At 57.6% G+C, this 22889-nt stretch overlaps 1 protein-coding gene across 1 annotated transcript in view; it reads right to left on the reverse strand.

Moving 5' to 3' along the window:
* The window catches only part of LOC137310099 (nuclear GTPase SLIP-GC-like), a 187212-nt gene that overhangs the window by 128589 nt on the left and 35734 nt on the right, over positions 1 to 22889 (reverse strand). Inside the window, exon 7 of the mRNA XM_067978058.1 lies at positions 9914 to 10136. Coding sequence (XP_067834159.1) covers positions 9914 to 10136 — 223 coding nt within the window. The remainder of the gene's footprint in view (positions 1 to 9913; positions 10137 to 22889) is intronic.

Consider the following 22889-nt stretch of genomic DNA (forward strand, 5'->3'; position numbering starts at 1 on the left):
GTCCAATCTTCTGACCTGCCACTAATCTTCACGGAATTGTAAGCTTTTTCTTTCAATTTGATACTATCTTTCACGGTGCGCGTCGGAGGGGAGTCACTGGACGGCGCGTCGGGGGGGGGGGGGGGGGGGGGAGTCACTGGACGGCGCGTCGGGGGGGGGGGGGGGGGGGGGGGAGTCACTGGACGGCGCGTCGGGGGGGGGGGGGGGGGGGGGGGGGGAGTCACTGGACGGCGCGTCGGGGGGGGAGGGGAGTCACTGGACGGCGCGTCGGGGGGGGGGGGAGGGGAGTCATTGGACGGCGCGTCGGGGGGGGGGGGGGAGTCACTGGACGGCGCGTCGAGGGGGGGGGGGGGAGTCACTGGACGGCGCGTCGGGGGGGGGGAGGGGAGTCACTGGTCGGCGCGTCGGGGGGGGGGGGGGGGAGTCACTGGACGGCGCGTCGGGGGGGGGGGGAAGTCACTGGACGGCGCGTCGGGGGGGGGGGGGGGGGGAAGTCACTGGACGGCGCGTCGGGGGGGGGGGGGAGGGGAGTCACTGGACGGCCCGTCGGGGGGGGGGGAGGGGAGTCACTGGACGGCCCGTCGGGGGGGGGGGGAGGGGAGTCACTGGACGGCCCGTCGGGGGGGGGGGGAGGGGAGTCACTGGACGGCCCGTCGGGGGGGGGGGGGAGGGGAGTCACTGGACGGCCCGTCGGGGGGGGGGAGGGGAGTCACTGGACGGCCCGTCGGGGGGGGGAGGGGGGAGGGGAGTCACTGGACGGCGCGTCGGGGGGGGGAGGGGGGAGGGGAGTCACTGGACGGCGCGTCGGGGGGGGGAGGGGGGAGGGGAGTCACTGGACGGCGCGTCGGGGGGGGGAGGGGGGAGGGGAGTCACTGGACGGCGCGTCGGGGGGGGGGAGTCACTGGACGGTGCGAGGGGGGAGGGGAGTCACTGGACGGTGCGAGGGGGGAGGGGAGTCACTGGACGGTGCGAGGGGGGAGGGGAGTCACTGGACGGTGCGAGGGGGGAGGGGAGTCACTGGACGGTGCGAGGGGGGAGGGGAGTCACTGGACGGTGCGAGGGGGGAGGGGAGTCACTGGACGGTGCGAGGGGGGAGGGGAGTCACTGGACGGTGCGAGGGGGGAGGGGAGTCACTGGACGGTGCGAGGGGGGAGGGGAGTCACTGGACGGTGCGAGGGGGGAGGGGAGTCACTGGACGGTGCGAGGGGGGAGGGGAGTCACTGGACGGTGCGAGGGGGGAGGGGAGTCACTGGACGGTGCGAGGGGGGAGGGGAGTCACTGGACGGTGCGAGGGGGGAGGGGAGTCACTGGACGGTGCGAGGGGGGAGGGGAGTCACTGGACGGTGCGAGGGGGGAGGGGAGTCACTGGACGGTGCGAGGGGGGAGGGGAGTCACTGGACGGTGCGAGGGGGGAGGGGAGTCACTGGACGGTGCGAGGGGGGAGGGGAGTCACTGGACGGTGCGAGGGGGGAGGGGAGTCACTGGACGGTGCGAGGGGGGAGGGGAGTCACTGGACGGTGCGAGGGGGGAGGGGAGTCACTGGACGGTGCGAGGGGGGAGGGGAGTCACTGGACGGTGCGAGGGGGGAGGGGAGTCACTGGACGGTGCGAGGGGGGAGGGGAGTCACTGGACGGTGCGAGGGGGGAGGGGAGTCACTGGACGGTGCGAGGGGGGAGGGGAGTCACTGGACGGTGCGAGGGGGGAGGGGAGTCACTGGACGGTGCGAGGGGGGAGGGGAGTCACTGGACGGTGCGAGGGGGGAGGGGAGTCACTGGACGGTGCGAGGGGGGAGGGGAGTCACTGGACGGTGCGAGGGGGGAGGGGAGTCACTGGACGGTGCGAGGGGGGAGGGGAGTCACTGGACGGTGCGAGGGGGGAGGGGAGTCACTGGACGGTGCGAGGGGGGAGGGGAGTCACTGGACGGTGCGAGGGGGGAGGGGAGTCACTGGACGGTGCGAGGGGGGAGGGGAGTCACTGGACGGTGCGAGGGGGGAGGGGAGTCACTGGACGGTGCGAGGGGGGAGGGGAGTCACTGGACGGTGCGAGGGGGGAGGGGAGTCACTGGACGGTGCGAGGGGGGAGGGGAGTCACTGGACGGTGCGAGGGGGGAGGGGAGTCACTGGACGGTGCGAGGGGGGAGGGGAGTCACTGGACGGTGCGAGGGGGGAGGGGAGTCACTGGACGGTGCGAGGGGGGAGGGGAGTCACTGGACGGTGCGAGGGGGGAGGGGAGTCACTGGACGGTGCGAGGGGGGAGGGGAGTCACTGGACGGTGCGAGGGGGGAGGGGAGTCACTGGACGGTGCGAGGGGGGAGGGGAGTCACTGGACGGTGCGAGGGGGGAGGGGAGTCACTGGACGGTGCGAGGGGGGAGGGGAGTCACTGGACGGTGCGAGGGGGGAGGGGAGTCACTGGACGGTGCGAGGGGGGAGGGGAGTCACTGGACGGTGCGAGGGGGGAGGGGAGTCACTGGACGGTGCGAGGGGGGAGGGGAGTCACTGGACGGTGCGAGGGGGGAGGGGAGTCACTGGACGGTGCGAGGGGGGAGGGGAGTCACTGGACGGTGCGAGGGGGGAGGGGAGTCACTGGACGGTGCGAGGGGGGAGGGGAGTCACTGGACGGTGCGAGGGGGGAGGGGAGTCACTGGACGGTGCGAGGGGGGAGGGGAGTCACTGGACGGTGCGAGGGGGGAGGGGAGTCACTGGACGGTGCGAGGGGGGAGGGGAGTCACTGGACGGTGCGAGGGGGGAGGGGAGTCACTGGACGGTGCGAGGGGGGAGGGGAGTCACTGGACGGTGCGAGGGGGGAGGGGAGTCACTGGACGGTGCGAGGGGGGAGGGGAGTCACTGGACGGTGCGAGGGGGGAGGGGAGTCACTGGACGGTGCGAGGGGGGAGGGGAGTCACTGGACGGTGCGAGGGGGGAGGGGAGTCACTGGACGGTGCGAGGGGGGAGGGGAGTCACTGGACGGTGCGAGGGGGGAGGGGAGTCACTGGACGGTGCGAGGGGGGAGGGGAGTCACTGGACGGTGCGAGGGGGGAGGGGAGTCACTGGACGGTGCGAGGGGGGAGGGGAGTCACTGGACGGTGCGAGGGGGGAGGGGAGTCACTGGACGGTGCGAGGGGGGAGGGGAGTCACTGGACGGTGCGAGGGGGGAGGGGAGTCACTGGACGGTGCGAGGGGGGAGGGGAGTCACTGGACGGTGCGAGGGGGGAGGGGAGTCACTGGACGGTGCGAGGGGGGAGGGGAGTCACTGGACGGTGCGAGGGGGGAGGGGAGTCACTGGACGGTGCGAGGGGGGAGGGGAGTCACTGGACGGTGCGAGGGGGGAGGGGAGTCACTGGACGGTGCGAGGGGGGAGGGGAGTCACTGGACGGTGCGAGGGGGGAGGGGAGTCACTGGACGGTGCGAGGGGGGAGGGGAGTCACTGGACGGTGCGAGGGGGGAGGGGAGTCACTGGACGGTGCGAGGGGGGAGGGGAGTCACTGGACGGTGCGAGGGGGGAGGGGAGTCACTGGACGGTGCGAGGGGGGAGGGGAGTCACTGGACGGTGCGAGGGGGGAGGGGAGTCACTGGACGGTGCGAGGGGGGAGGGGAGTCACTGGACGGTGCGAGGGGGGAGGGGAGTCACTGGACGGTGCGAGGGGGGAGGGGAGTCACTGGACGGTGCGAGGGGGGAGGGGAGTCACTGGACGGTGCGAGGGGGGAGGGGAGTCACTGGACGGTGCGAGGGGGGAGGGGAGTCACTGGACGGTGCGAGGGGGGAGGGGAGTCACTGGACGGTGCGAGGGGGGAGGGGAGTCACTGGACGGTGCGAGGGGGGAGGGGAGTCACTGGACGGTGCGAGGGGGGAGGGGAGTCACTGGACGGTGCGAGGGGGGAGGGGAGTCACTGGACGGTGCGAGGGGGGAGGGGAGTCACTGGACGGTGCGAGGGGGGAGGGGAGTCACTGGACGGTGCGAGGGGGGAGGGGAGTCACTGGACGGTGCGAGGGGGGAGGGGAGTCACTGGACGGTGCGAGGGGGGAGGGGAGTCACTGGACGGTGCGAGGGGGGAGGGGAGTCACTGGACGGTGCGAGGGGGGAGGGGAGTCACTGGACGGTGCGAGGGGGGAGGGGAGTCACTGGACGGTGCGAGGGGGGAGGGGAGTCACTGGACGGTGCGAGGGGGGAGGGGAGTCACTGGACGGTGCGAGGGGGGAGGGGAGTCACTGGACGGTGCGAGGGGGGAGGGGAGTCACTGGACGGTGCGAGGGGGGAGGGGAGTCACTGGACGGTGCGAGGGGGGAGGGGAGTCACTGGACGGTGCGAGGGGGGAGGGGAGTCACTGGACGGTGCGAGGGGGGAGGGGAGTCACTGGACGGTGCGAGGGGGGAGGGGAGTCACTGGACGGTGCGAGGGGGGAGGGGAGTCACTGGACGGTGCGAGGGGGGAGGGGAGTCACTGGACGGTGCGAGGGGGGAGGGGAGTCACTGGACGGTGCGAGGGGGGAGGGGAGTCACTGGACGGTGCGAGGGGGGAGGGGAGTCACTGGACGGTGCGAGGGGGGAGGGGAGTCACTGGACGGTGCGAGGGGGGAGGGGAGTCACTGGACGGTGCGAGGGGGGAGGGGAGTCACTGGACGGTGCGAGGGGGGAGGGGAGTCACTGGACGGTGCGAGGGGGGAGGGGAGTCACTGGACGGTGCGAGGGGGGAGGGGAGTCACTGGACGGTGCGAGGGGGGAGGGGAGTCACTGGACGGTGCGAGGGGGGAGGGGAGTCACTGGACGGTGCGAGGGGGGAGGGGAGTCACTGGACGGTGCGAGGGGGGAGGGGAGTCACTGGACGGTGCGAGGGGGGAGGGGAGTCACTGGACGGTGCGAGGGGGGAGGGGAGTCACTGGACGGTGCGAGGGGGGAGGGGAGTCACTGGACGGTGCGAGGGGGGAGGGGAGTCACTGGACGGTGCGAGGGGGGAGGGGAGTCACTGGACGGTGCGAGGGGGGAGGGGAGTCACTGGACGGTGCGAGGGGGGAGGGGAGTCACTGGACGGTGCGAGGGGGGAGGGGAGTCACTGGACGGTGCGAGGGGGGAGGGGAGTCACTGGACGGTGCGAGGGGGGAGGGGAGTCACTGGACGGTGCGAGGGGGGAGGGGAGTCACTGGACGGTGCGAGGGGGGAGGGGAGTCACTGGACGGTGCGAGGGGGGAGGGGAGTCACTGGACGGTGCGAGGGGGGAGGGGAGTCACTGGACGGTGCGAGGGGGGAGGGGAGTCACTGGACGGTGCGAGGGGGGAGGGGAGTCACTGGACGGTGCGAGGGGGGAGGGGAGTCACTGGACGGTGCGAGGGGGGAGGGGAGTCACTGGACGGTGCGAGGGGGGAGGGGAGTCACTGGACGGTGCGAGGGGGGAGGGGAGTCACTGGACGGTGCGAGGGGGGAGGGGAGTCACTGGACGGTGCGAGGGGGGAGGGGAGTCACTGGACGGTGCGAGGGGGGAGGGGAGTCACTGGACGGTGCGAGGGGGGAGGGGAGTCACTGGACGGTGCGAGGGGGGAGGGGAGTCACTGGACGGTGCGAGGGGGGAGGGGAGTCACTGGACGGTGCGAGGGGGGAGGGGAGTCACTGGACGGTGCGAGGGGGGAGGGGAGTCACTGGACGGTGCGAGGGGGGAGGGGAGTCACTGGACGGTGCGAGGGGGGAGGGGAGTCACTGGACGGTGCGAGGGGGGAGGGGAGTCACTGGACGGTGCGAGGGGGGAGGGGAGTCACTGGACGGTGCGAGGGGGGAGGGGAGTCACTGGACGGTGCGAGGGGGGAGGGGAGTCACTGGACGGTGCGAGGGGGGAGGGGAGTCACTGGACGGTGCGAGGGGGGAGGGGAGTCACTGGACGGTGCGAGGGGGGAGGGGAGTCACTGGACGGTGCGAGGGGGGAGGGGAGTCACTGGACGGTGCGAGGGGGGAGGGGAGTCACTGGACGGTGCGAGGGGGGAGGGGAGTCACTGGACGGTGCGAGGGGGGAGGGGAGTCACTGGACGGTGCGAGGGGGGAGGGGAGTCACTGGACGGTGCGAGGGGGGAGGGGAGTCACTGGACGGTGCGAGGGGGGAGGGGAGTCACTGGACGGTGCGAGGGGGGAGGGGAGTCACTGGACGGTGCGAGGGGGGAGGGGAGTCACTGGACGGTGCGAGGGGGGAGGGGAGTCACTGGACGGTGCGAGGGGGGAGGGGAGTCACTGGACGGTGCGAGGGGGGAGGGGAGTCACTGGACGGTGCGAGGGGGGAGGGGAGTCACTGGACGGTGCGAGGGGGGAGGGGAGTCACTGGACGGTGCGAGGGGGGAGGGGAGTCACTGGACGGTGCGAGGGGGGAGGGGAGTCACTGGACGGTGCGAGGGGGGAGGGGAGTCACTGGACGGTGCGAGGGGGGAGGGGAGTCACTGGACGGTGCGAGGGGGGAGGGGAGTCACTGGACGGTGCGAGGGGGGAGGGGAGTCACTGGACGGTGCGAGGGGGGAGGGGAGTCACTGGACGGTGCGAGGGGGGAGGGGAGTCACTGGACGGTGCGAGGGGGGAGGGGAGTCACTGGACGGTGCGAGGGGGGAGGGGAGTCACTGGACGGTGCGAGGGGGGAGGGGAGTCACTGGACGGTGCGAGGGGGGAGGGGAGTCACTGGACGGTGCGAGGGGGGAGGGGAGTCACTGGACGGTGCGAGGGGGGAGGGGAGTCACTGGACGGTGCGAGGGGGGAGGGGAGTCACTGGACGGTGCGAGGGGGGAGGGGAGTCACTGGACGGTGCGAGGGGGGAGGGGAGTCACTGGACGGTGCGAGGGGGGAGGGGAGTCACTGGACGGTGCGAGGGGGGAGGGGAGTCACTGGACGGTGCGAGGGGGGAGGGGAGTCACTGGACGGTGCGAGGGGGGAGGGGAGTCACTGGACGGTGCGAGGGGGGAGGGGAGTCACTGGACGGTGCGAGGGGGGAGGGGAGTCACTGGACGGTGCGAGGGGGGAGGGGAGTCACTGGACGGTGCGAGGGGGGAGGGGAGTCACTGGACGGTGCGAGGGGGGAGGGGAGTCACTGGACGGTGCGAGGGGGGAGGGGAGTCACTGGACGGTGCGAGGGGGGAGGGGAGTCACTGGACGGTGCGAGGGGGGAGGGGAGTCACTGGACGGTGCGAGGGGGGAGGGGAGTCACTGGACGGTGCGAGGGGGGAGGGGAGTCACTGGACGGTGCGAGGGGGGAGGGGAGTCACTGGACGGTGCGAGGGGGGAGGGGAGTCACTGGACGGTGCGAGGGGGGAGGGGAGTCACTGGACGGTGCGAGGGGGGAGGGGAGTCACTGGACGGTGCGAGGGGGGAGGGGAGTCACTGGACGGTGCGAGGGGGGAGGGGAGTCACTGGACGGTGCGAGGGGGGAGGGGAGTCACTGGACGGTGCGAGGGGGGAGGGGAGTCACTGGACGGTGCGAGGGGGGAGGGGAGTCACTGGACGGTGCGAGGGGGGAGGGGAGTCACTGGACGGTGCGAGGGGGGAGGGGAGTCACTGGACGGTGCGAGGGGGGAGGGGAGTCACTGGACGGTGCGAGGGGGGAGGGGAGTCACTGGACGGTGCGAGGGGGGAGGGGAGTCACTGGACGGTGCGAGGGGGGAGGGGAGTCACTGGACGGTGCGAGGGGGGAGGGGAGTCACTGGACGGTGCGAGGGGGGAGGGGAGTCACTGGACGGTGCGAGGGGGGAGGGGAGTCACTGGACGGTGCGAGGGGGGAGGGGAGTCACTGGACGGTGCGAGGGGGGAGGGGAGTCACTGGACGGTGCGAGGGGGGAGGGGAGTCACTGGACGGTGCGAGGGGGGAGGGGAGTCACTGGACGGTGCGAGGGGGGAGGGGAGTCACTGGACGGTGCGAGGGGGGAGGGGAGTCACTGGACGGTGTGAGGGGGGAGGGGAGTCACTGGACGGTGTGAGGGGGGAGGGGAGTCACTGGACGGTGTGAGGGGGGAGGGGAGTCACTGGACGGTGTGAGGGGGGAGGGGAGTCACTGGACGGTGTGAGGGGGGAGGGGAGTCACTGGACGGTGTGAGGGGGGAGGGGAGTCACTGGACGGTGTGAGGGGGGAGGGGAGTCACTGGACGGTGTGAGGGGGGAGGGGAGTCACTGGACGGTGTGAGGGGGGAGGGGAGTCACTGGACGGTGTGAGGGGGGAGGGGAGTCACTGGACGGTGTGAGGGGGGAGGGGAGTCACTGGACGGTGTGAGGGGGGAGGGGAGTCACTGGACGGTGTGAGGGGGGAGGGGAGTCACTGGACGGTGTGAGGGGGGAGGGGAGTCACTGGACGGTGTGAGGGGGGAGGGGAGTCACTGGACGGTGTGAGGGGGGAGGGGAGTCACTGGACGGTGTGAGGGGGGAGGGGAGTCACTGGACGGTGTGAGGGGGGAGGGGAGTCACTGGACGGTGTGAGGGGGGAGGGGAGTCACTGGACGGTGTGAGGGGGGAGGGGAGTCACTGGACGGTGTGAGGGGGGAGGGGAGTCACTGGACGGTGTGAGGGGGGAGGGGAGTCACTGGACGGTGTGAGGGGGGAGGGGAGTCACTGGACGGTGTGAGGGGGGAGGGGAGTCACTGGACGGTGTGAGGGGGGAGGGGAGTCACTGGACGGTGTGAGGGGGGAGGGGAGTCACTGGACGGTGTGAGGGGGGAGGGGAGTCACTGGACGGTGTGAGGGGGGAGGGGAGTCACTGGACGGTGTGAGGGGGGAGGGGAGTCACTGGACGGTGTGAGGGGGGAGGGGAGTCACTGGACGGTGTGAGGGGGGAGGGGAGTCACTGGACGGTGTGAGGGGGGAGGGGAGTCACTGGACGGTGTGAGGGGGGAGGGGAGTCACTGGACGGTGTGAGGGGGGAGGGGAGTCACTGGACGGTGTGAGGGGGGAGGGGAGTCACTGGACGGTGTGAGGGGGGAGGGGAGTCACTGGACGGTGTGAGGGGGGAGGGGAGTCACTGGACGGTGTGAGGGGGGAGGGGAGTCACTGGACGGTGTGAGGGGGGAGGGGAGTCACTGGACGGTGTGAGGGGGGAGGGGAGTCACTGGACGGTGTGAGGGGGGAGGGGAGTCACTGGACGGTGTGAGGGGGGAGGGGAGTCACTGGACGGTGTGAGGGGGGAGGGGAGTCACTGGACGGTGTGAGGGGGGAGGGGAGTCACTGGACGGTGTGAGGGGGGAGGGGAGTCACTGGACGGTGTGAGGGGGGAGGGGAGTCACTGGACGGTGTGAGGGGGGAGGGGAGTCACTGGACGGTGTGAGGGGGGAGGGGAGTCACTGGACGGTGTGAGGGGGGAGGGGAGTCACTGGACGGTGTGAGGGGGGAGGGGAGTCACTGGACGGTGTGAGGGGGGAGGGGAGTCACTGGACGGTGTGAGGGGGGAGGGGAGTCACTGGACGGTGTGAGGGGGGAGGGGAGTCACTGGACGGTGTGAGGGGGGAGGGGAGTCACTGGACGGTGTGAGGGGGGAGGGGAGTCACTGGACGGTGTGAGGGGGGAGGGGAGTCACTGGACGGTGTGAGGGGGGAGGGGAGTCACTGGACGGTGCGAGGGGAGTCACTGGACAGTGCGTGGGGTGGGGGAGGTGAGTCACTGGACAGTGCGTGGGGTGGGGGAGGTGAGTCACTGGACAGTGCGTGGGGTGGGGGAGGGGAGTCACTGGACAGTGCGTGGGGGTGGGGGAGGGGAGTCACTGGACAGTGCGTGGGGTGGGGGAGGGGAGTCACTGGACAGTGCGTGGGGTGGGGGAGGGGAGTCACTGGACAGTGTGAGGGGGGAGGGGAGTCACTGGACGGTGTGAGGGGGGAGGGGAGTCACTGGACGGTGACTGGAGACTATTACACGAGTCTGAAAAGGAAGAGATGGTGAACAGAGAGCAGCAGGATGAGGCCGTGTGACGATCGTTACCTCCTCAGTGAGGAATTCAATCTCTGCTTTAAACTTGCGTCCTCCGGCAGACTGTACTTTTACCACGGCTGATGTGCAGGCTCCTGACGATGACGTGGGCAGCAAACCCCTCTCGTGTAAAACTGCGTTCACTAGTGAACTTTTTCCAGCGCCTGTCTGTCCAAACGCCCCGATGTACATGTTCTCCCGGAGACATTTGTCCTTTAATTTCAGGGTCTTTGTTCTGAGACAAAAAAAACACAAAGGAGCAGTGATTGGTGGATTTGCTAGAATCTGTGCAAAGCAGTTATTTAACGAAACCCCGGCCCACCTCATACGTCCCAACTGTGCTCTGAATAAGGGACTCACATTTGTCCAAACAGTCTGCCTGCTCGGGCTGCTAAAAAAATATTTTTAATTGTGAAGCCGTGGCCGACGGACACTAGAAAGCTGAAAAGGCTGAAAATGAGAGAAAATGAGAAGTCCACATAATCAGGGAGCCTCTGTCACAGCGAGAATCCAGGCTTGGTGATGATTTAAAACCGAGATTGGGTTTTGAAGAAGAGTTTAGGAGGAAGGGATGTCTGAGACAGGTGAGTAGTTCCGCATTTTTGTGTTGAGTGGGGGATGAACACAAGAATGAGAGGTGATCTCATTGAAACGTATAAAATTCTGAGTGGGCTTGACAGGGTCAATGCTGAGAGGCTGTTTCCCCTGGCTCGAGAGTCGAGAACTAGTCTCAGGATAAGGGGTCAGACATTTAGGACTGAGATGAGGAGGAATTTCTTCACTCACAGGGTTGTGAAGCTTTGGAATTCTCTACCCCAGAGGGCTGTGGATGCTCAGTCATTGAGTATATTCAAGGCTGAGATCGATAGATTTTTGGACTCTAAGGGAATCAAGGGATATGGGGATCGGGTGGGAAAATGGAGTTGAGGTTGAAGATCAGCCATGATCTTACTGAATGACGGAGCAGGCTCGAGGGTCTGTCTGGCCTACTCCTGCTCCTATTTCTTACGTTCTTATGTTCATCACAGTGAGGATTCAGGGAGGAGGATGGGCCTGTGGACTTGTGTAGCTCCAGAAACAGGAGGAAAATTCAGAGGAGCAACGATGAGTGTTATATTGCTAAATAGAGAAGAAAAGTTGCAACAGAGGAGAAAATGAGGCTACCTACAGACAACAAGCTTTTTGTATCCTGTTCAGGAGTGTGAGTGAGGCATTAGAAGAGCTCTCCCTGTATGGGAGAAGGATGGGCTTGGGTTTTATAGAATTGTTCAATGGAGAAGAGCTGGCTGGAATGAAAAGAAATTGAGCTTCTTGGAGGCAGGTTCAGCAATGAGGGATCTGGGATCTGGGATCTGGGATCTGCATTTGGAAATCAAATGGAAATCAAAATGGAGAGCATAAGAACATAAGAAATAGGAGCAGGAGTCGGCCATACGCCCCTCAAGCCTGCTCCGCCATTCAATCAGATCATGGCTGATCTTCTACCTCAACTCCACTTTCCCGCACTATCCCCATATCATTTGATGCCTTTAATATCTAGAAATCTATCGATCTCTGTTTTGAATGTACTCAATGACTGAGCCTCCACAGCCCTCTGGGTAGAGAATTCCAAAGATTCACCACCCTCTGAGTGAAGAAATTTCTCCTCATCTCAGTCCTAAATGGCCGACCCCTTATTCTGAGACTGTGACCCCTGGTTCTCGATTCCCCAGCCAGGGGAAACATCCTCCTTGCATCTACCCTGTCGAGCCCTGTAAGAATTTTGTATGTTTCAACGAGATCACCTCTCATTCTTCTAAACTCGAGAGAGAACAGGCCTAGTCACTCAATCTCTCCTCATACGACAATCTCGCCTCATACGACAATCTCGCCATCCCAGGAATCAATCTGGTGAACCTTCGTTGCACTCCCTCGATGGAAAGTATATCCTTTCTTAGGTAAGGAGACCAAAATTGTACACAATACTCCAGGTGCGGTCTCACCAAGGCCCTGTATAACTGCAGTAAGACATCTTTACTTCGGTACTCAAATCCTCTTGTAATAAAGGCTAACATACCATTTGCCTTCACAATTACTTGCTGCACCTGCATGTTTGCTTTCAGTGACTCGTGTACAAGAACACCCAGGTCCCCTTGAACATCAACATTTCCCAATCTCTCACCATTTAAAAAACTCAGCATTTCTGTTTTTCCCAGCAAAGTGGATAGCTTCACATTTTTTCACATTATATTCCATCTGCCATGTTCTTGCCCACTCACTTAGCCTGTCTGTATCCCCTTGAAGTCTCTTTGCATCCTCCTCACAACTCACATTCCCACCCAGTTTTGAATCATCAGCAAACTTGGAAATATTACATTTGGTCCCCTCATCCAAATCATTGATATATATTGTGAATGACTGGGGTCCACGCACCGATCCCTGCGGTACCCCACTAGTCACAGTCTGCCAACCTGAAAAAGCCCCGTTTATTCCTACTCTCTGTTTTCTGTCTGTTAACCAATTCTCAATCCATGCCAGTATATTACCCCCAATTCCACGTGCTCTAACTTTGTTCACCAACTTCCTGTGTGGCACCTTATCGAAAGCCTTCTGAAAATCCAAATACACCACATCCATTGGATCCCCCTTATCTATTCTACTAGTTACATCCTCAAAGAACTCCAATAGGTTTGTCACGCATTTTATTCCTATGCTCTAACTTAGAAGGCCATACTAGAGTCGAGGATACCAGGGTAACTGCACTCCCCAAATCAGTAAGGGCCATCCTTTCCATTAACCTTTATGGTTTCTAGGAAAGGGTGAACAGTTTCCACATGGCTCAACACTGCACTACCCAACATGGATAATCCCCGCCAGCCTCCCCAGGTTCCCTGAGGCTGCATTGCATGGGCCCCTCCTGATTTGGGCAGTGTCCTGCTACAGGGCCCCACTCGTTACACCGGTAACCTTTCCCTGGTTTCCTATTTACCCTGGGATTTATAGTTCCGGGGACCACCCCCATATGTCCCTTCACAACACTTTACCGCTCTTCAGCAATCCTTTGCCCCGCTAGCTTTTTATCCGCCTGAAATTCAGTCCCATTCTTCGGACTCAGGGGTCGCCCAGGCTGCACGGCCTGGGGAACGTCAGCGATCTGACCAAATCTTCGGCAGCCAGTTATCGCTCCAACAGGGCGATTGGGCATTGGCCGGGTCACCTTGACCCACCCACTCCCTGACCTGGGACGGAAGGGCTCATCAATGGTGGTCCATTACCAGCAACTCCACCATCCTGGCAGGGGAGTCACTGTCCACTGTGAAACCACCACCTGGCCAACATTCGAGAGCAGGGTCCTTGCCCTCCTGGTAGGTCCAGGCGTTAAATCTCTGAGCCACACAATTAAGGTGACACCACATCCACTGGAGAGGATCTCCGCTTCCAACTGATGGTAATTGGCTGCTGCCTACAGCTCCAGGTCAAAACAGGCCTTCTGTGCATCGACCACCAAGGTCAGGGCCATAATGCCAGCCATAGAGTCATAGAGTCATAGAGTTATACAGCACGGATAGAGGCCCTTCGGCCCATCGTGTCCGCGCCGGCCATCAAGCCCTGTCTACTCTAATCCCATATTCCAGCATTTGGTCCGTAGCCCTGTATGCTATGGCATTTCAAGTGCTCATCCAAATGCTTCTTGAATGTTGTGAGGGTTCCTGCCTCCACAACCCTTTCAGGCAGTGAGTTCCAGACTCCAACCACCCTCTGGGTGAAAAAGTTCTTTCTCAAATCCCCTCTAAACCTCCCGCCTTTTACCTTGAATCTATGTCCCCTTGTTATAGAACCCTCAACGAAGGGAAAAAGCTCCTTAGTATCCATCCTATCTGTGCCCCTCATAATTTTGTACACCTCAATCATGTCCCCCCTCAGCTCCAAGGAAAACAAACCCAATCTTCCCAGTCTCTCTTCATAGCTGAAGCGCTCCAGCCCTGGTAACATCCTGGTGAATCTCCTCTGCACCCTCTCCAAAGCGATCACATCCTTCCTGTAGTGTGGCGACCAGAACTGCACACAGTACTCCAGCTGTGGCCTAACCAGTGTTTTATACAGCTCCATCATAACCTCCTTGCTCTTATATTCTATGCCTCGGCTAATAAAGGCAAGTATCCCATATGCCTTCTTTACCACCTTATCTACCTGTTCCGCCGCCTTCAGGGATCTGTGAACTTGCACACCAAGATCCCTCTGACCCTCTGTCTTGCCTAGGGTCCTCCCATTCATTGTGTATTCCCTTGCCTTGTTAGTCCCTCCAAAGTGCATCACCTTGCACTTTTCCGGGTTAAATTCCATTTGCCACTGTTCCGCCCATCTGACCAACCCATCTATATTGTCCTGCAGACTGAGGCTATCCTCCTCGCTATTTACCACCCTACCAATCTTTGTATCATCAGCGAACTTACTGATCATACCTTTTACATTCATATCCAAGTCGTTAATGTAGACCACAAACAGCAAGGGACCCAGCACCGATCCCTGTGGTACCCCACTGGCCACAGGCTTCCAGTCACAAAAACAACCTTCGACCATCACCCTCTGCCTTCTGCCACTAAGCCAGTTTTGTATCCAAAGTGCCAAGGCACCCTGGATTCCATGGGCTCGTACCTTCTTGACCAGACTCGTGTGGGGGACTTTATCGAAGGCCTTACTGAAATCCATGTATACCACATCCACTGCGTTACCCTCATCCACACGCCTAGTCACCCCCTCAAAAAATTCAATCAAATTAGTCAGACATGATCTTCCCTTGACAAAGCCATGTTGACTATCCCTGATTAATCCTTGCTTCTCCAAGTGGAGACTAATTTTGTCCTTCAGAATTTTTTCCAATAATTTTCCTACCACTGATGTTAGGCTCACTGGCCTGTAGTTCCCCGGTTTTTCCCTACTCCCCTTCTTGAATAATGGTACTACATTAGCGGTTCTCCAGTCCTCTGGCACATCCTCTGTGGCCAGAGAGGTTCTGAATATATGTGTTAGAGCCCCCGCAATTTCCTCCTTTGCCTCACACAGTAGCCTGGGATACATTTCGTCCGGGCCTGGGGATTTATCCATTTTTAGGCCTGCTAAAACCGCCAATACCTCCTCCCGCTCGATGTTAATATGTTCGAGTATATCACAGTCCCCCTGCCGTATTTCTATGTCTACATCGTCCTTCTCCATAGTGAAAACAGATGCAAAAAATTCATTTAGAACCCCTCCTACATCTGCCGGCTCCACACACAGATTGCCATTTTTGTCCCTAATGGGCCCTATTTTTTCCCTAGTCATCCTCTTACCCTTAATATACTTATAAAACATCTTAGGATTTTCCTTTATTTTGCTCGCCAGTGTTATTTCATGGCCCCTCCTTGATCTCCTAATTTCTTTTTTAAGTATCCCCCTGCACTTTTTGTACTCCTCTAGGATTTCCTCCATCTTTAGCCTTTTGTATCTGCCAAAAGCCCTCCTTTTTTTCCTAATCCATTCTCGTATATCCCCTGACATCCAAGGTTCCCTGGAGTTCTTGGAACCACCCTTGACCTTTACGGGAACATGTTGCCATTGTATGGTCTCAATCTCCCTTCTGAAAGACTCCCATTGCTCCGATGCGGATTTTCCTACAAGCAGCTGATCCCAGTCCATTTTGGCCAGATCCTGCCTTATCCTATTAAAATCAGCCTTCCCCCAATTTAGAACCTTTATTTCCGGCCCCTCCCTATCCTTTTCCATGACCATTGGTCTGGTGACCATTCCTCCCACTCAACCCACCTTTCAAAGGCCTCGAGGTTTGCCTCCACATCATCCTCTACAGTCATCTTCTGCAGCATTAGACTGGCTCTTATAGGCAGGATGGGGCTCTCTGGCCCCACAGTTGCCTCAATTCCAAGATCTCTATCTGATGCTGGGTGACCCCTGCACCAGGAGTTGGGTGGTCTACCGCTGGGTTTCAAGGGCCTGGGTTGTCCTCTCTTGTGCAGCCTGCTCGGCCCACACCAGTTCTCTAAAGATTTCCTCCACTGAGGTGGGTGTCTTTCTGTCTACTACTTAGAGAAATGAATCCCTACCGTCTCACAATCTTCTTACAACAAACAATAGTCCTTGACCAATTCATACTTCAAAACACTTGTCTTTTAATTCACTCCACACTACAGTACCTTTGGCAACACCCAGTACACTTTCCCAGTCCCCGGTACCTTTTGCTGTCCGCAGCTGCCCTCAACTGCCTTACAGGTCCCCAGGTCCCTCTTCAGAGCCATATTCAGGGGGTGGGATTTTACCTCTCTTGACCCCTCCCTTTTATTCTCACCTGACTGGGGAAGGTCTCCATCCACTCCAACCTTAATTCATAAAGGTGAGGTCTCTTAAAAGGGCCATATTCCTCCTCTTAAAGGGGAGATCTCCTTAAAAGGGCCATACTCTTTCTCGGGGATCAGGGCCCTCCGTTACTATGCTACACATACCAAATACTTCTTTGAATACTTCCCACTGTTTGTCTGTACATTTACCCGTTAACAGCTCAGCCCAGTTTACTGCGGTCAGTTTATTTCTCATCCCTTTGAAGTTTGCCTCACTTAAATTTAATACCAAGGTTTGTGACTCTCTTCTCCCTCTCAAACCTGATCTCAAATTCAATCATATTGTGGTCAATATTCGCAACATGTTCCCTTTCCATCAGACTGTTCACTAAACCTGGTTCGTTACTCATCACTAAATCCAGTATCGCCTCTTCCCATGTCTGTTCTAAGATTTTGATATATATTAATGACCTTGACTTGGGTTTACAGGGCACAAATTCAAAATTTGCAGATGACACAAAATTTGGAAGTGTAGTAATCAGTGAGGAGGATAGTGATAGACTTCAAGAGGATATAGACAGGCTGGTGGAATGGGCGGACACAGAAATTTAACGCAAAGAAGTGCGAAGTGATACATTTCAGTAGGAAGAACGAGGAGAGGCAATATAAACTAGAGGGTACAATTCTAAAGTGGGTGCAGGAACAGAGAGATCTGGGGGTATATGTGCACAAATCATTGAAGGTGGCAGGGCAGGTTGAGAAAGCGGTTAAAAAAGCATATGGGATCCTGGGCTTTATAAATAGAGGCATAGAGTACAAAAGTATGGAAGTCATGATAAACCTTTATAAAACACTGGTTCGGCCACAACTTGGCACCACATTTAGGAAAGAAGTAAAGGCCTTAGAGAGAGTGCAGAGGAGATTTACTAGAATGGTAAATATGAGAGATTCAGTTATGTGGGTAGACTGGAGAAGCTAGGGTTGTTCTCCATGGAGCAGAGAAGGTGAGAGGAGATTTGGTAGAGATATTCAAAATCATGAAGGGTTTAGATAAAGTAAATAAAGAGAAATCGTTCCCATTGGCGGAAAGGTCGAGAACCAGGGGATACAGATTAGCATCTTTGAAAGTAGATAAATCACCAGGCCCGGATGAAATGTATCCCAGGCTGTTAAAGGAAGCAAGGGAGGAAATAGCGGAGGCTCTGACCATCATTTTCCAATTCTCCCTGGAAACAGGCGTGGTGCCGGAGGATTTGAGGGCTGCTAACGTTGTACCATTGTTTAGAAAGGGAGAGAGGGATAGACAGGGTGATTACAGGCCAGGGAGACTAACCTCGGTGGTGGGCAAATTATTGGAATCAATTCTGACATTCATCATAAACCGTCACTTAAAAAGGCACGGATTAATCAAGCATGGATTTGTTAAGGAAAGGTTGTGTCTGACTAACTTGATTGAATTTTTTGAGGGGGTAACAATGAGGATTGATGAGGGTAGTGCGTTTGATGTAGTGTACATGGATTTTAGCAAGGCTTTTGACAATGTCCCACATGGCAGACTGGTCAAAAAAGTAAAGGCCCATGGTATCCAAGGGAAAGTAGCAAATTGGATCCAAAATTGGCTCAGTGGCAGGAAGTAAAGGGTAAAGGTCGACGGGTGTTTTGTTACTGGAAGGCTGTTTCCAGTGGGGTTCCGCAGGGCTCAGTACGAGGTCCCTTGCTTTTTGTGGTATATATTAATGATTTGGACTTAAATGTGGGGGGTATGATTAAGAAGTTTGCAGGCGATACAAAAATTGGCCGTGTGGTTGATAGTGAGGAGGAAAGCTGTAGACTGCAGGAAGATATCAATGGACTGGTCAGGTGGGCAGAAAAGTGGCAAATGGAGTTCAATCCGGAGAAGTGTGAGGTATGCATTAGCATTTGGGGAGGGCAAACAAGGCAAGGGAATACACAATAAATGGGAGGATACTGAGAGGTGTATAGGAAGTGAGGGACCTTGGAGTGCATGTCCACAGATCCCTGAAGGTAGCAGGAGAGGTAGATAAGGTGGTTAAGAAGGCATATGGGATACTTTCCTTTATTAGCCGAGGCATAGAATATAAGAGCAGGGAGGTTATGCTAGAACTGTATAAAACACTAGTCAGGCCACAGCTTGAGTACAGTTCTGGTCACCACATTACAGGAAAGATGTGATTGCACTAGAGAAGCTGCAGAGATTTACAAGGATGTTGCCAGGACTTGAGAATTTTAGCTGTGAGGAAATGATTAGATATGCTGGGGTTGCTTTCTTTTTTTTTAATTCGTTCACAGGATGTGGGCGTCGCTGGCGAGGCCAGCATTTATTGCCCATCCCTAATTGCCCTTGGAGCAAAGGAGGCTGAGGGGAGATTTCATTGAGGTGCACAAAATTATGAGAGGCCTCGATAGAGTGGATAGGAAGGACCTATTTCCCTCAGCAGAGAGGTCAATAACCAGGGGGCATAGATTTAAAGAGATTGGTAGAAGGATTACAGGGGAGCTGAGGAGAAATTTTTTCACCCAGAGGATAGTGGGGGTCTGGAAGTCACTGCCTGAAAGGGTGGTAGAGGCAGAAACCCTCAACTCATTTAAAAAGTACCTGGATATGCTCCTGAAGGCTATGGGCCAAGTACTGGAAAGTGTGATTAGGCAGGGTGGCTCATTTTCGGCCAACGCTGATACGATGGGCTGAATGGCTTCTTTCTGTACCGTAAATTTTCTGTGATTCTATGATTTAAGATGATCGGCAAAAGAACCAAAGGCGACATGAGGAATAATTTTTTTCCGCAGCGAGTGGTTATGATCTGGAATGCGTTGCCTGAAAGGGAAGTGGAAGCAGATTCAATCATGACTTCTAAAAAGGAATTGGATAAATACTTGAGGGGAAAAAATTTGCAGGGCTACGGGGAAAGAGCGGGGGAGTGGGCCTCACTGGATTGCTCTTACAAAGAGCTGGCACAGGCCCGATGGGCCAAATGGCCTCCTTCTGTGCTGGAACCATTCTATGATTCTATGAAAACTGTCCTGAATTCATTCTAGAAATGTATTGCCTTTACTACTTGAGCTGTTCTGCTTCTCCCAGTCTATGTGAAAATTAAAATTTCCCATTATACCCACTTTGTTTCTCCTACATGCCTCCCTGATCTCTGTATTTATAAATCCCCCCACGACATCACTACTTTCAGAAGGTCTGTAGACAACTCCCACCAGTCTTGCATCCTTTGCTGTTCCTTAGTTCTACCCACTGTCTGATCACCCTCACTGATGTCCTTTCCCAACTTCCGAGTCCTTTCTATAGTTCCCATAGCCTGGAATATTTAGCTCCCAGTCATGCCCAGCCTGTAGCCGGGACTCTGTAATGGCCACTACATTATATCCTTTAAGTTGAGTTTGTGCTTCTAACTCACTTGTTTTATTTCTTATGATATGTACATTCATGTACAGAATTTTTCTCTGGGTAACTGTCCCCACCCTGCCCTTATGTCCTGATGGGTTTTTTTTCATTCTTTTTGACTTAACAGTGTGGATTTTCCCCTCCCAGCCCCATTAACTCGTTTAAATCTTTCCCCACGGCCCTATTTACCCTGGCCCTAAAGACACGGGTGCCATCCCTGGCCCCAAAAGTGGGACAAGGAAGGAGAGCCAGCATGACCTGGTTGTGTGGGAGATGGAGAGAATGTGTCGATGCACAGGGGTTGGAGAGGGGTGCAGTGAGCCCAGAGGGGCAGTGTGCCACTGTGAGCTGGGTCTGGTGTGAGGGGGTGGAACAGTGACTATTGAGGTAACGTCACCGTGGGCCATAATTTGCTGTCAAAATAACAGTGAGGTTAATGGCGCTCATCGTTAATTGTGCGCAAATACCACAGCGATTTCAGGCGAGGGACAGATGCGCGGTTAATCACGGAAATCCAAAAGTTTCTGTCTGAGATGCACCGCTCTGCCGACAGCTGTGGGAAAACGGTATCTCGCTGTCTGCCTCACCATTGAAATACATTGAACGGCGAGAAGTTCCTGTATTTTCACGGTAGATGTTAGGTTTTGTCCATTTCAGTCTAAGTACCCTTTTAATGACGTGTTTGACAAACCTATTAGAATTTTTTGAGGATGTAACCAGCAAGGTAGAAAAAGGGGAACCAGTGGATGTAGTATATTTGGATTTCCAAAAGGCATTCGATAAGGTGCCACATAAAAGGCTGCTACACAAAATAAGGACTCATGGGGTTTGGAGTAATATTTTAGCATGGGTAGAGGATTGGCTAACAGACAGAAAACAGAGAGTCAGGAAACAGAGATAAGCAGGTCATTTTCAGGTTGACAGGCTGTAACTAGTGGGGTGCCACAAGGATCAGTGCTTGGGGCTCAACTATTTACAATCTATATTAATGACTTAGATGAAGGGACCGAGTGTAATGTATCCAAGTTTGCTGATGATACAAAGCTAGGTGGGAAAGTAAGCTGTGAGGAGGACACAAAAGAGTCTGCAAAAGGATACAGACAGGTTAAGTGAGTGGGCCAGAAAGTGGCAGGTGGAGTATAATGTGGTAAAATGTGCAGTTATTCACCTTGGTAGCAACAATAAAAGAACAGGACTTTTTTAAATGGTGAGAAACTATTAAATGTTGGTGTTTAGAGAGATCTGGATGTCCTCGTTTAAGATACACAAAAAGTTAGCATGCAGGTACAGCAAGCAATTAGGAAGGCAAATGTATGTTGGCCTTTATTGCAAGGGGGTTGGAGTACAAGAGTAAGGAAGCCTTGCTACAATTGTACAGAGCTTTGGTGAGACCACAACTGGAGTACAAGGAAGGATATACTTGCCTTAGAGGCAGTGTAACGAAGGTTCACTAGATTGATTCCTGGGATGAGAGGGTTGTCCTCTGAGGCGAGATTGAGTCGAATGGGCCTGTACTGAGTTTAGAAGAATGAGATTTGATCTCATTGAAACATGTAAGATTCTGAGAGGGCTTGACTGGGTAGATACAGAAAGGTTGTTTCCCTTGGTTGGAGAGTCTAAAACTAGGGTGCGTGGTCTCAGGATAAGGGGTCGGCCATTTAAGACTAAGATGAGGAGGAATTTCTTCACTCAGAGGGTTGTGCATCTTTGGAATTCTCTACCCCAGAGGGCTGTGGATGCTGAGTCGTTGAATATGTTCAAGGCTAAGATAGATTTTTGGACTCTAGGGGAATCAAAGGATATGGGGATAGAACGGGAAAGTGGAGTTGAGGTTGAAGATCAGCCATGATCTTGCTGAATGGCGGAGCAGGCTCGAGGGTCCGTATGGCCTCCTCCTGCTCCTATTTCTTATGTTTCTTACTTGTTTCCCGGAAACATTGATTTTACTGGTAGCTAATGGGAGTATCTGCATGTTGAAACCCTTTGAAACCCAAGTCACCAACTTACCAATGAGTGAATCCAGTCCTGTTCTTCACAGGTTCTCTTAGATTCCACAATATTACCAGTTGGAACACAAAACCTCTGTCACAGCGAGAACCCAGCTGTGGTGACGATAAGAAGCCAGCAAGTTCCTACCTGGGATGGCTCCCCCCTCCCTCCCCCACCCACAGTTCTTCATCAGTTGATGCTCTTGACCTCACTGAGGTAGATCGTGACTTTGTGCGACGGTGTGAAACGGGTAACGGGTAATCTATTCGGAGGTCACCCGAGGACGGAAGGATCTGGAGCGGCTGGTGAGCTGGTTCTTCTGGCCTGGGGTGTATGAGGAAGTACATCGGTTCTGTGCCTCCTGTCCAGAGTGTCGGCTGTGTGGACCCAGGCCTCACTATTGCGCTCCATTAGTCCCTCTTCCAATAGTCGAGGTGCCTTTCAAAAGGATCGCGATGGGCCTAGTGGGACCGCTGAAGAGATCAGCGCAAGGACACCAATCTATCTCAGTAGGCGTTTACCATGCCTGGTGCTATCCCGAGGCTATTCCACTGAGGGACACAACCTCTAAAACCATAGCAGGCGAGTTAGTGAGAACGTTCTCCAGGGTAGTGATCCCAAAGGAGATCTTAACGGACCAGGGACTCCATTAGTGTCCAAATTGATAGACTATCTCTGTACCCTGCTCCACATTAAAAGTCTGAGGACTTCCGTGTACCACCTTCGTGTACTGATGGCCTTGTGGAGAGGTTCAATCGAACCCTCAAGAGTATGTTTAAAAAAGGATGGGAGGAATTGGAATACCTTACTGTCGTATCTCATGTCTGCAGTCGGGGGGGGGGCCTCAGTCTTCAACAGGGTTTTCCTGGTTTGAGCTGCTGTCTGGGGAATCCTCGACCTCACTAAAGCGGATTGGGAGGAACAAAACCGTCCCTCCAAAAATATTACTGTACATATAGTCCATGAGGGAGCGGATCGAGGCGGTTGCACCCATAGTGAGGGCTCATTTAGAGACGGTGCAAGAATACCAGAGAGCCCAGTATAATAAAGAGGCTGTGGGCAGGAGGTTCCGACCAGGAGACCAAATTATGGTCCTTGTCTCCACAGCTGAAACAAGCTTTGTATGGTGGCAGGGACCTTATGAAGTTATAGAGGCTTTGGGCCTGGTGAACTACAAGATCAGGAAACCTCAGAGAAGGAAGCCTAAACAGATAGACCACGTGAACCTCCTGAAGCCAAGGAGAGGGAGGGAGGAACCGCTCGGGGGCCCTGACTCCAA

This window comes from Heptranchias perlo, unplaced genomic scaffold (assembly GCF_035084215.1).
Source record: "Heptranchias perlo isolate sHepPer1 unplaced genomic scaffold, sHepPer1.hap1 HAP1_SCAFFOLD_216, whole genome shotgun sequence".
Classification (NCBI taxonomy): domain Eukaryota; kingdom Metazoa; phylum Chordata; class Chondrichthyes; order Hexanchiformes; family Hexanchidae; genus Heptranchias; species Heptranchias perlo.